Here is a 13,927-nt window from a genome sequence, read left to right as displayed (position 1 = left end):
CTCCTTCCCGCAAAAAAAAAGCGGACCGCGGGCCCTGGCAGAGTAAGGAGAATCAACTTCCTCTCTACCCTCCAGGCCCGAGGTGGGATTGGGGCTCAGTAGGCCCCGGGGCCCAGCTGAGGAGTCTGGATCCCTAGCCAGCCTGTAGAGCAGTGGCGAAATGTAGGGTGGCTCTCTAGGCCAGAGCTCGCCCTCCTGGCGTGGTCCAGTGTCGCCTAGCTGGCACTGGCGGGGTGGGGGTGGGGGTGGGTGAGACCCTTAGGTCACGCGGAGGTCATGCCCTGCTCCCGGGTCTGAACTGCCCGTGTTCCAGGGGCATCCTAGCTCTGAAACACAGAGCTGCGCAGCGAGCAAGACAGGGCGAGGCGAGGGAAGGTGTGCCTGGAGAAAATCCCAGGGAAGGACTGACCGAGGCTCGGCCCGGAGGCCCTGGGCGAGGCCAAGGTGGCCGCTGCTTGCTTTAGCGGCTGCTGGAGGCTGGAGCTGCCTGGGCTGCGGCCGCCGCCTCCTCCCGGCAGGCGCAGGCGGGCGGGCGGGCGGAGTGGGGGACTCTCCGGGCGCTGACATTTGCAGGCCGCCCTCCTGATTGGTCCCCTCGCCGAGCTGCTCACGGGTTCATTCAACTGTTAAGCACCTCCCCGTCTCTCTAAAGGACATTATAATGCAAGAAGCCCCCTTTTTAACCACAAACCGAATTTTCTTTCATTTAGGTGATCTATATATATCTATATCGTATAGCTTATAGCTTATATCTATTTTAAATAACTTAAAGCCGCTAAAATTTGGGGGGGAACAGCTTTCGCCCTGGAGCGGTGCGCGATGCTGTCTCACGCCGACCTCCTGGACGCCAGGCTAGGTGAGTGAGCGCCTCTCACCCGGGCAGCCAGGAGAAGCCGGGGCAGGAAATTGTCAATTTGTTCCTTATTTTACCTTAATGCGCCCTAAATGGACTAATTTCTTTAAAAGTAATTGTGCTGTATTAAAGTTTAATTTGATTTAACGTCGTCTTTAAAAAAAAAAATCTATGGAATATGTAGATCCCAAAACAAAAAGGAGTTGGGGATGCTTGGACTTTTTGTTTTTTCTTATTTTTTCCTTTCTCTTTCCCCTTAATTTTTTTTTAAAAGGAGTTCTAGTCAGTGATAATTTGTTTGGAGGCGTTTCTTCCTTTTTACTCTTGTTTGCTTTGATTTGGAATTTCCTTCATCTCTCTTTTTTCTTTTCTCTCTATCACCTCCTCCTCTAAGTGTGGTTAGATTTGTCTTCTTAAAAAAAAAAAAGAAAAGAAAAAAACTGGCCTGAAGGAGAAATAGCTAGATGAAGGTGGATTTGCTAAATGCTTTGGTTGAGAAAGCCCAACTGATCCTCCAGGCATCCTGCCTTCTGCAAGGGACTCGGTGTTGCCAATGACTGCGAGAGACGAGCCGTTTATTTCTCGGGAGAGAAAAGTTGAATTCTCTGAAGTTTGATTCACTGTTATGGCTATAGAGTTGACTTTCTTTAGAGCTATCTGGGTTATCGGGTTCTGGGTTTCCGGCTTGGGAAGCTTTAGTGATGGATGTGACTCCATTTCCCAAACACCTTCTCTGATTTGAGGGGGAGGCGGAGCTGATTTGGGTTTATTTTGAGGGGTAGAAGGCTTGGAGACATTCATCTTCCCGAAAGTCAGAGGGAATCGGCCAGAATTCATTAGCGCCTGGAGCCGCCTCCCAGGAATCGCTCTCGATTTCCTTTCTCTCCCGCATCCCCCGTCCAAGACTTGGCTCAAGGTTTCCTGGGACACTGGGGATGCAGTTGATGAAAGGACCCCGGGCTTGTTTTACTGCCGGGCCTGGGAGTGTTTGTGTGTGAGAGACACGAAAGCCGGAGCTGTGAACCGCCGGAGCCGGCTGTGGAGAGAAGGGGAAGGCCAGGAGATGTTATTTCAACCTAGCTGTCCGAAGCCTGGGAAACCCGGCTGAGGACCAGGCGGTTTCCGCAGCAGGGCGAGCTAGCGTGGGCCCGGAGGGAGCGGTGGATGGGGCTGAAAGCCGAGCCGCTCAGGGAAGACGCCCCGCTCCTGACATCCATCGCCCAGGAAAGTAGTGACCGAGATCCCCTTCCCTCCTCAGGTATGAAAGATGCCGCCGAGCTTCTGGGCCACCGGGAGGCGGTGAAGTGCAGGCTGGGCGTGGGGGGCTCTGACCCTGGGGGCCATCCGGGGGACCTGGCGCCCAGCTCGGACCCCGTCGAAGGAGCCACCCTGCTGCCGGGCGAGGACATCACCACGGTGGGCTCTACTCCCGCCTCGCTGGCGGTGAGCGCCAAAGACCCGGACAAGCAGCCGGGGCCCCAGGGCGGCCCCAACCCCAGCCAAGCGGGCCAGCAGCAGGGCCAACAGAAACAGAAGCGCCACCGGACACGCTTCACCCCAGCGCAGCTCAACGAGTTGGAGAGGAGCTTCGCCAAGACCCACTACCCCGACATCTTCATGCGGGAGGAGCTGGCGCTGCGCATCGGGCTGACCGAGTCGCGAGTGCAGGTACACCCGGCTTGGGCTCAGGGGAGGAAGGCCAGGAGGGACGGGAGGACCCGAACACTGGCAGCCAGGTGTTCTGCCGGGCTGCGCTCCCGGGCTGTGCACTTCCTGGGTAGGATGAGCTCTTTCTCTGTCCAAACACGGGTGAGGATGATCCACAGGCCCCAGTGGACTTCCTCCATTGTAGCCACATCCACACCACCCCCCACCAACTCCCTAAAAAACAAAAATAAAACACAAGCCCAGCGTTCTGGGGCTGCGGGGTTCAACGCTCTCCTCCAGAGAAGGGAGCCTCCTCGTCTCCCCAGCAGCTAAGCCCAGGGCTCACCTTGCTCCAGTTCTCACTATTGACAAGCGCTTCATTACCCCGTAACGAGTTTCTATTACGAATTTGGATAAATGAGGGAAATGTCACAATTTTACAGAAAACAGGAAAGAGGGGAATTACTGTGAAACGGGTGCTTTTAATAGAGGGGTGGCATACTCAAACTTCCAAATGTGGTTTTATTCTTTTAAATATCACCCTCTCATCTTTCAAGCAAAATACCCCCAGCTTTATTGTTTTCAAAGGCTTTTGGCTTCGTCTACAAGGTCTCTGGGACTGGCCCAAAATACTACTACACCACCTATGAACTCCGGGTTTTTAATTTTAATAAAATAATTGAGATTCCCCTAAGGATGAAGGCAGGAATTGAGCACTGTCTGACTGGGATATCTGACCCGAAGAAGGAACTTTTCAGGCCAGAAAGACTAACCTGTAAAAGAGAAAATAGTTATTGTGTCCTTATTTTTATCCAGCCACCCTCCAAGGTGTAATTATACAGAATCTAGGAAATGTCACTTGTACCTCTTCTGAAAATTGTGTGTGGGGGGGGGGGAGTATAAGATTAATGAATCCCAAATTCCTTCTTTTCTTTTTTCTTTTCAAAAGACTGACTTACACTATTTCATAGGCGGGCGGTTGAATGAAACCTTGCTTTTACCCTTGAGCTATCCACGGTGCTGAAAACATTTCGTCGCTACTTTGGACATTTTTATTTTCTGTCCAGTATCCTGGGTGCTAAATTGACTAATTTGCTAAGCCAGTGCTGCCTGATTTTGTAAATTAACTTTAAGAACTTCAGTTAGTTTACATTTGATTGACCAGGAAATCAGAATTTGTTTCCATTTGGCATTTTGGAGATCGTCTAAACGGGAATACGTACTTTTGTTCTAATAAGAAACAAATATCACCAGGGACTTAAAATAGTCAAATTAACAGATAAATATTCACAATGATTAAGATTTTTATTCAACACAAATATTGGTGTTTATTAGTAAACTCTGAAAAGCTTGAACAATGGGGCACAGACATTACACATATGAAGAGTACTAATGACATTGTTCAGGTATATTACTGTTCTGTAAATCTTCACCTTACACTCCCTTCTAAGTGTGGGTTCAAACTGTTATAGAAATATGCAATCTCAACACATGCCAATGATAATACTTGATTGTAGGCTCAATGTCAGAGAATAAAAGTTCACAAATTCACTTTTTGTCCTCAAGAGAAATCTTAGCTATTAATTTTTGTTTTAAAGAGCGCAGTGCTGGTCTTAACCTAGACATGTTGGTAATTAGTTCAAATTAAAATAGAACTTAGAATCACAAATAAAATATAATTGGACCGCTGATTTTATGAAAAAAGAAAATGAGGTCTATTAAACTTTATTAGGTCTTCCAAAGGTTAATGGCAGTGATTCTTTTAATAGAAAAAGTTATAAATGAAATAAAATATACACTGTGTGGTAGCTATTTTCAAAAAGTACACAAAAGAATATGCAAGAGGAAAGAGACAAAGTATGTTAATTGTTCTAGCATAATATTCAACCAAAGATAATAGCTTGAGCCTACTGATAGAAACAATTTAATAGAATGGCAATTTCAATATTTTTTAAAAATAATGTTTCATAGTTTAAAAAGTAATCAGATCAACATAACCTTCTTAATTAACATTTCAAAATGATTAACATTATGTAACGTAATGCAATAATAATTTATGGAAAATGTATTTACTTCACAATTCACTGTACCACTGCTCCTTGACCAAATTCAAATTAAATAGTAATTGGTTTACATTCTTATATGATGAGCGCTTCATACTTTTCTTTATAGTTAACAGATTGCCACACATTCTTTCCAGGATGGGGGCCACCGCACTGATTAAAAATAATCTAAACACTTAACTCTTTGCAACTGTATGTTTTCAAAGATGCTTTTTGTTTTAGACTAAATTACCCAATATACTTATTTTTTTTGTCTTTATCTGGACTACATCACACTTTGAAGTATTTACTAAAGCACCTCTACTCACATGGAGGCCAATTCTGTGTATGATATTGCTCCCCTTTTCTGGCTAGTGTAATAAAACCATTCCTTTTATAGCATGCCATTATTAGAAACCAATTTCAGAATTATTTATAACCTGGAATGGCTTATTAAGCAGCAATGCGAGAATCATGCAAATTATGCGATCAAATGCAATATAATAAGCATAATCATTAGTCTCTAGCACGGATTAATTAACTTTCAATATTTTATTTACATAAAAACCAAATCAGTGAAATAACTTCTGCACAGTCAGGCTTGCCTTTCAATATTTTATACGAACAAAAATAATGTGCTGTAATTCCATTGACCGTGTCCCCCAGAATGGCCCTGTCACCTGCCACATCTTAATAGGGGGACAAGCTGAGAGTATTTTCTAGTTTTCTAATGGAATGAGAAATTGCATTTTCTTCCTCTCCCAGCACTATTAAAGTGTAATGAATTCGGCCCAGAGTTCACGGCTGGCTGATCGAAATGAACCTGAGATCTAGGCTTTAATACAGCGCCCCAGATTTCCTCCGAAATCTTCACATTAATCATTTGCTGGATTCCAATGAGGTCTTCATAAAGCATTTGCTTCAAGTGTGTGTGGGAGTAATATTCTTTCTTTCTCCCCTTCTTTCTCAATTCTCGAGCCATTTGTAGCTGGAGAATTAAACGGGCTATATATTTTAAAATACATTTACAGTATGTCTATATTACTGTAACAGCAGATATCATGAAAGTGGGTTTTTAGATTCCAACCTCCATTAGATTCTCACTGTTGTATTAAGCATTTTCTGAGGAGAGCTGCATTTCAAACGGAGTACAAAGTTGGATCTGTGGTTAATATATTTCCAGGAGTTGTCATCTGTGCGTTCTGAAAATCTCCCTTAGGTTTTGCCTGCATTTTAACCCGTCATGCTCTAGTTTTCAAGTGGAAACATTCACATTTTAAAAACATATGCATCATAGCTTGGAATGGAGGTGCTCAGAGTCCATGCAGAGTTTCCCCCCTTGAATCTCAGTAAACCATGAAACATAAAAAAATTTGTAGCCATCATTTGACTACTAACCCTCAAACATAATTGAGCATGATTTTTCGATTATTCCTCTAGTATTTAGTCCTTTATCGGTGGTTCTTTTCCTTATGTGCATGAGCAGACTCTGGGTTCAGAAGTTTTTTTGTTTTTTGTTTTTGTTTTTGTTTTTTTCTGGCAGCAATGTTTGCTCTTGAAATTCTGCTGGGCAGTTTGACTTTTTTTTTTTTTCTTTCTCTTTTTCCCTTCTTGCTCCACCCCTTCTCCAAGTTACCACCTCCAAAACACTGACCCTTTAGGACTCACTAGCTCTTGAGAATGTTAGGAATTGATCTTGACTCTCTGTTTCAATATGTTCCTGGGAGGCTGCACGTGAACTGGGTGAATGTTTTGGACATGGACAAGTGTCAGTCAAGGGTGTATCCCCAAACTAGTGTCCGGTGACTGCTGCAGAGGGTCTTTGGGACATTAGGTCTCCCCACTTTCTTTCCACCTAAGGCCAAAGGCTGCTTAACAGCTCAATCCGGCCACATTGATCCCATCACCACCATCAAGGGCCCTGCAGCCTCATTAATCCCTGTACCACCAGCTCAAGAGGTGCAGCATACTTATCCCTTATCCATCACCAACACTGGGTTAAGCAGAGTCGTGGGAGATGGTGTATAAACTAGAGAAAGATAAATCGGTGAGCAAAGTCTCAGGTAAGACAGGAAGACAAGGGTGGACTCAGAATTCTAACCTGCAAAGCTAGAGTAAACCAAGAGGATGCCTGCTCACACAGCTACAAATTCTTGGTTTACCAAGAAAGAAGGCCAATAAGTCCATATTCCTGACACTTCAGCTTGGGAAGCAAATACGACACAGATCAGATGACCAGATAAATCACTTTTGGGGCCACAAAAATGGAGAGCAGGTTGTGTTGGCCAAATTCTAACAGGACTAGTCAAATCTGATCTCAGTCCCACACCATTCTATATTTAGTATCAGTAGTCATCCGGCTAACTAGATTTTAAACAGAAAGCCTGCTAAGTAAGCGTACCGAAACCCCTTTCTCCTTAAAGATAAAATTCAGATAGGTGGACGTGGGAAATTATCAAGGTCACATAGGTTGTCTATTATTTTATTCAGAGGAATTTTCGCTCTGTGATAGTGAATTTCACATTTGTGGGCACATTTGCCTGGTAGGCGCTGAAATTCCTGGGCCACAATCAGGGGGAAAAAAAGAGACTTGTTTGAGGTATATTTTACTAAACAGTATTTCCTAGATTAAAAAAGAAAGATATGTCCATTGTCCCAGCAATTTTAAATTTGCATTATGACCAGTGCGTTTTAAAGTTGACCTCCTTTCCTTTGTATTGGCCAGAAAATTTGCTTTAGTTTATAGCATGAGAGGCGTGTGTGTGTGTGTGTGTGTGTGTGTGTGTGTGTGTGTGTGTGTGCAACTTGCAGGCGTTAGAGGACATGTTATTAGGGATCTGAGGTAAGTTACTTGGAGGCATAGATCGAAGACCCAGGGGTTCAGGACTGTGGCAGCAAGTTCCAGCACACTCGCACTGCAGACAAAGGTGCCCTCAGAGTGTTTTGGGAGATGGGGAGGAGCATTATGGCAGTTCCACCAAGCACTGAGGGAGGGAATCAGAAATCAAGGTGGCAAGAAACAACCCGGCAGCTCAGTGGCTCACTTTGCCACACGGGTCACTATATTAACCTCTCTGCTCTGTCAACCGTGATGTTAGGGGGTTTCCTTTGTCTTTCGATTTTGAAACTGTTTATGTCATTCGTGGCCTTTCATCAATTTCCAAATTTCCAGTGTTTCTGAAAATTCTATACCCCATCAGTGCTATAAGACATGCTATTAAGCCGCATGGGTACTCATGTTTATCTTCATTTGTACACCTGTGGGTCGAGCCTTGACACATGCCTGCCTGCAGACTGGTGCGTCTGTACAAGGCACAGGCTGTGCCAGAGTGCAGGGGGTGGTGGTGGACGCTGCACACGGTGGTTATGTGGGGTGCTGTTTGCTCGGTGCGTTCCGCGCCAGCGGGCACCGCGACTCGAGAGCGCCGGAGTCTGCGGCTTGGTGGCGGCCAAGGGGCGTCCGTCGTCGTTCGGCAGAGGCGGAGAACCCCGAGCTCGCGCTGGGCGTGGGGGGCGTGTCGAGCCCGGAGCCCCGGCTCAGCCAGGCGCTGAGTGACGGTGAGAAGCCGGGCTTCCGGGACTCCAAACTAAGCCACCCGGGTCGCTAACCTCGCCGGATCTTGTCTCTCTCTCCCCCCCACCCCCACCCCGGCCCGCACCCCCCCCCCTTCCCCGGCCCGCTGCAGGTCTGGTTCCAGAATCGCCGCGCCAAGTGGAAGAAGCGCAAGAAGACCACCAACGTGTTCCGCGCGCCCGGCACGCTGCTGCCCACGCCGGGCTTGCCCCAGTTCCCGTCGGCCGCCGCCGCCGCCGCCGCCGCCATGGGCGACAGCCTGTGCTCTTTCCACGCCAACGACACCCGCTGGGCGGCGGCCGCGATGCCCGGCGTGTCCCAGCTGCCGCTGCCGCCCGCGCTCGGCCGCCAGCAGGCCATGGCTCAGTCGCTGTCCCAGTGTAGCCTGGCGGCGGGGCCCCCGCCCAACTCCATGGGTCTGTCCAACAGCCTGGCGGGCTCCAACGGCACGGGGCTGCAGTCGCACCTCTACCAGCCCGCCTTCCCCGGCATGGTGCCCGCCTCCCTCCCCGGCCCCAGCAACGTCTCCGGCTCGCCCCAGCTCTGCAGCTCTCCGGACAGCAGCGACGTGTGGCGGGGCACGAGCATCGCGTCCCTGCGCCGCAAGGCGCTCGAGCACACAGTCTCCATGAGCTTCACCTAATGCCGCTGCGCGCAGCCCGCTCCGCCCCGGGCGCCCTCCTCCTCCTCTTCCTCCTCTTCCTCCTCCTTCTCCCCTAATCCCCCCCTCCACCCACCCACACCCCCGGCCGCGCGCGCCGGGCTCCCAGCTCCCCCGCCCGGTGTCCCCGGTCCTCCCCGAGCCCCAGCGAGGCCGCCCCCCGAGTTTCCCTCTTCCCATCCCATCCCGCCCGGCTCCCCTAGCTCAGCGCTGCCCGCCGCGCCCCCCAGGCTCCCGCTCGCCCAGGTCGTGCTCGCACCCTCCTCCCGGCCTCGGCCTGGCTTGGCGGCGTCCCCCCCGGGCCACACTTTGGTCACGACACTCCTCCTCCCCGCCCCCCACGACCCCGCCTCGCCCGCGCCTCCCTTCGGGCTCCTTCTCTCCCCAGCTCCTCGCACCCTTGCACCCGCGCCCGGCAGAAAGCATCCTTCCCGCCATTTTACTTACCAGGGAGTCGACTCAGGATCTGAAATCAGACACCAATGGACTGGTTTGTGGGCAGAAACACACACACACACACACCCCACACACACACACACACACACACACACACACACACACACACACACGCACACACGCACACGCACCATAGCTCACGCTCAGACACTCCACGCGCGCGCGTATATACACACACGTGTGCACACACACACATACACGCGCACACGCGCGCACACACACAGTGCATCTTGGTCACACAACGGACGTGTTCAAGGCACAGCACAACGTTAGGGATTTTTGTCTTAAAGGTGGACAAGCATCTGCTACCAACCGCCGCCTCATCTGAGGGCCCAACTGATGTAATTTGATTTAGCCCCTGTATTCTTTCTCCGAACCCCTCTTTTTCTTTCCCGGACCACCACCCTACCCTGTCTACCCAGGCACGTCCATGCAACCCTCTATTGGCTTGCAAAAAGACCGCTTTCGTTATAGCTCGGTTTTTTTTTTCTTTTCTTAAGCACAAATGTGTGAGGGTATAGAAGGGAAGGCTTCTCAGGAGGAACAATGCCAGAGGATTGGGTGGCTGGAGCAGACTAAAGCAGTCACGAAGGAAGAGGTGATCTTTCCCACTTTGATAGGCCTTTATAGGAAGAACAAAACACACACGTAAGGGATTTTTTTTTTCCTTTTGTAAAAGCAGAAGCCACATGTCTTTTCTAGATCCTTCAGGACTGGTGTTCGTTTGCTTCCTTTTCTGTTTCTCTCTTCTCGCTGCTCCGTGCCCTTGGTTGTTTTCGTGGTCGTCCTCTCGCGTCCTTCGTGCCCGCCCGCCCGCCCGCCCCTCGGCCTCCCGCCGGCCGCCGGTGGGTGCAGGCGGACATCTACAACCCTGCAACTTTGTACAGAGAAACACAATCAGCTCTTTCTGCATGTGCTGGTCAAATTCCAAACCCAGAGAACAGAAGCGCTTTCTAAGAATGAACAAACGTGAAATAGGATGTTTTGTGTAGATAAAGCATTCTTGTTACATACTGGTCAATTTGTGATATGTTTTAACTTACTGTCTGTGCTTATTTATGGAATTTGCTTTTCTTAATAAATGTTTGAGCTAATAATATAAAGCATATTATTTGACTTTTCCCGGACAAGTTTATATCAAGTTAAATGTAAATGGATTAAAAAAAAATAAAATCATTTTCAGTATGTGATACAGAGGACGATGGGTTTTGGTGTAACTTGGCCCGGCAGGAGGGGAGGAATCTCCGAGGAATCCCAGCTGGTGCGGTGGTGGTTGGGGTGCCCGGGCCCTTCGCCCCTTGGGTTTACTTTTCTGGGCTGCACCGTGAGGCCTCCCCAGCCTGCCCGCTGTGCAGCAGCAGACACCGCGGGGGCCCCGCAAGCCCTGGCCGGCTGGAAGTGCGGGAAGCCCGGCCTGGAGCGGTCCACGCGAGCTCGGAGTCTCGCGAGGCTTTGGGCCGAGCGCTGGGCCCGGGGCCGGGCAGGAGGGCTGCACGGGGTCGAGAGTGGAGCGGCTTCCTCGGCGGCGACTGGGTCGGTGGGACGGTGGCGCGGAGGGCGCCCCTCGCGGCCTGGGCCTGCAGGCGCGCCCGAAGGGGCGGGCGGAGGGCAGGAGGAGGCCGCGGTGGAGACGCCTGGGCCTGGGGAACCCGGAGCTCGGCCACCGCCCAAGGCTGCGCCTGGGCCGGGAGAACGTGGGCGCAGCTCCCCGAGGGCATTGAGGGCATAAGGGCCGCGGGCCTCGGTTTCCCCGTGCTAAGCTCCGCTCCCAGCATCCCCGACAGCCCTCGCGGGGGCAGACGACGCCTGGCTGCTCCCCCGGGGCATCCCCCTGCCGGTCTGCTCCGGTTTTCCCTGCATCCATGCTCGGTGCCAGCTGACCTCGAAGTGAGCCACGTGCTCCGGGAGTGCTCCCTCCAGGCGTGGTGGACATGGCTGTTTCTGCCATAGTCTGCCCGGGAAGGTCGCCGGGCGGCGGCGTGTTTTAGAATCGGAGGCAAATCGATAGCACAGTCCTGCTTTTGGAAAACTCACCAAATCAATCTGAAATCTAATGGTGGTTCTAGGCATTGAAGAGGGCACCCCCTCTCCCACGGGAGGGTTTCTCATTTGGTTGCCAGAGTGCAAACCCTAAAAGCACCCATATTCTAGATTATCATTTTCTGCCACAGGGCTAAATATGAACCTTGAGAACTACATGTAATCATTACTCAACCACCAGAGCACAAAGGATCGCCTTAAAGGTGAGGGCAAAGAAGAATGGTTTTCTTTGATGAAAACAAAACAAAACAACAACCATATGTTCTATTACTTAAAGGATGTTAATTAGAGGCAAGTCGGTGAGGGTATTTCAGTTCTGTATTTTCTAAAGAAACTAACATGCTAAGAGAAAGTCGCTAATTCTTGGCTTCATATTAAAATGCAACTTTTTGTTTTGAGACAGGATCTGGATATGTAGCCCAGGCTGTCCCGGAACTTGAAGTGTTTTTCCCGCCTCTGCTTCCCGAGTGCTGGGATCACAGAGATGCACACTGTGCCAGACAAAAAAATGGGACGGACATTCCTGTACTTTTGGAGTGTTTCCTAAAATTAAGGACAGCCTTCATGTCTATAAAACATCAGGAGATGAGGACTATTTTTTTTTTTTTACATGTTTTATGTTCTCCCTTGTCTTATGCTAATTCATAAAAAAAACCTTTTGGATACCATAACATCAAGTTGCCTTTAAGAGATCAGAACAAATCACCATTGATGGCTTCACCAGTGAGCATGGAAAGTTGTTTACAAGGATGCTAATTTTACAGCTTTTTTATGTTGCTATAAAGCATAACTTTATGATGTAGGGATGCAATAAAGGATGTTAAATGGAATCTTTAAAATTTGGATTTCTCAAAGGCAAGGGAAATAGGATCTTTCATTTGAAAAAAATGGGCTAACTCAGAACACTGATGAGAAGTTGCAAATCAAATGAAGTGATAGAGGTTTTCAAAGACACTTACATTTTGTAATATAGTGGCTATTTGTCAACATCAAAATGGAAGTATACAGAGTTTTTCACTTGACATGACTCTGGAATCATATTTGTTTCTATGGCAATAGGTTTTTTTTTGTTTTGTTTTGTTTTTTTGTCTTTTGGTATTAAGAATCCTGAACATTTTAAAGTCATATGTGCTATTAGGGTAGGGGAAGGCTAGCCTGGCCCAAGTGTTCAGGCTGACAGTTTAACAAAGATAAAGGCAGAGACTGAGAATCTCAATTATAAGCATGGAAGATTTTTGCCTTTTGAGGGAGAAAAAAAACCCAACAGGATAATATTTCATATTATTTTTACTCATTATTGAAAGTGAGCCCAACTCTAGTTTGTTAGTTATAACTAAAGTTAGTAAGGAATATAGCGCTGTGAAATATCAGAGTGCAGGTTAGATGAGTACAGCCTGCAAGATGTCCAGCCTCTGATGAGCTGTACTTTTCTGCTGAGTAACCTGCTTGACATCTGTCTCTATATGCTAGCCAGAAAAGTCAAAGTCTATCATGACATAACTATATGATTGCTTTATTTTAACATACATATTTATCATTGTATCTTAATTTTCTTCTCCAAACTGGCACTAAGTATCCTATGTATCATGCAGGTAACGGTGTAATAATGTACTAATGATGCTGCATTTACTTTTTGTTGTTGATGGAAAGTGTATGATTTAGGAATTCAGCCTGCTAGAGATGATGTTAGAGAGTGAATATTAAGTAGGATGCAGAACGCTTTGGGTAAATCAAGAGACTGAGAAACCTAGATCTACAGAAGAAAGAGAGATGCAGTTCTGACTCTGAGGTGATTTATGTGTGTTGCTCTCAATGACTTTTCACCCTGAAAATGAAAATGTATTTTTAGTCTGTGTGGTAGACCTGTTGTTTTAATTTTGGGGATAAAGAAAAAACTCAGCTCACACAGATGTGTGTCCTACTTATGGCAGTGGTTAGAAAGTGGAAAGAGTGTAACGTTCCTTTACTTCCTCTCAGACAAAGGTACTCTCATCTGAGGGCATTTATGTGAAGAAATAACAGCACAGCATGGTGGAACTAGTGGCTCATTAATCCTGGCGTCTCCTTCCTACAGGGTTCCCTGATTAGGTAGATTCATTCATAGGGTATTTCAGAGTTTTGATTTGTCACCATTGGCTAGGTTCACTGAGTTCAGGCTAAATTGAGCCAGAAGCAATGTTTATTAGTAATTTTGTAGTACAGGCTACCCTAATAATTCAGCCCAAATATCTCATCTGAAAAATATCCATTCATTCTCGCTTCTAATTTGGGTTGCAGCTGTGTTCATAGGGAATTGAAAGAACACAAGTGATTGGGCATGTATTTTCTAAATTATTAATACGATGGCTAATAGCTGTAAACCCATCTTCATATCCAATACAGAAATTATGCTTCGTTTTAAAAAACGAAAGCAGCAACAAAGGAGAACACCCCTGCCTGGCTTTCTGTTCTCATCAGTGCAGAGCTTTCAGCGGAGGAACGGTGGCCTGTTTAGCAGAGAAGCAGAACAATGCCTTTGGATTTTTTTTCTTTTATTGTTATGCACTATCAAAATAAGGTGTGGGTTTATAAGATTTCCTGTACAATAATAACATTAAGAAAATCCACGTGTGAGCCACACAGAGGATCTTCTCGGGTTTTGATGATGACACAGT

The 13,927-nt window shown here is 47.8% G+C and overlaps 1 protein-coding gene across 1 annotated transcript; it reads left to right on the top strand.

Moving 5' to 3' along the window:
* The first annotated feature begins 720 nt into the window (after window positions 1–720).
* On the top strand, window positions 721–8,842 carry LOC114694696 (orthopedia homeobox). The gene is made up of 3 exons (XM_028871738.2): window positions 721–856; window positions 2,112–2,521; window positions 8,229–8,842. Exons 1-3 carry the CDS (start codon window positions 820–822, stop codon window positions 8,757–8,759), a joined length of 978 nt encoding a protein of 325 aa, XP_028727571.1. The 5' UTR covers window positions 721–819; the 3' UTR covers window positions 8,760–8,842.
* Window positions 8,843–13,927: the final 5,085 nt, after the last annotated feature.

The sequence above is a fragment of the Peromyscus leucopus genome, chromosome 11 (assembly GCF_004664715.2).
Source record: "Peromyscus leucopus breed LL Stock chromosome 11, UCI_PerLeu_2.1, whole genome shotgun sequence".
Classification (NCBI taxonomy): Eukaryota; Metazoa; Chordata; class Mammalia; order Rodentia; family Cricetidae; genus Peromyscus; species Peromyscus leucopus.
The sequence above is the reverse complement of the archived record's forward strand: the minus strand, read 5'-3'. Positions and strand labels throughout refer to the sequence as shown.

Excerpts from the sequence above, each read along its gene's own strand:
- LOC114694696 (XM_028871738.2), top strand. The coding sequence starts at position 820 with ATGCTGTCTCACGCCGACCTCCTGGACGCCAGGCTAG. Across the intron at positions 857-2,111 it reads CCTCCTGGACGCCAGGCTAG|GTATGAAAGATGCCGCCGAG; the intron begins GTGAGTGAGCGC and ends TTCCCTCCTCAG. Across the intron at positions 2,522-8,228 it reads TGACCGAGTCGCGAGTGCAG|GTCTGGTTCCAGAATCGCCG; the intron begins GTACACCCGGCT and ends GGCCCGCTGCAG.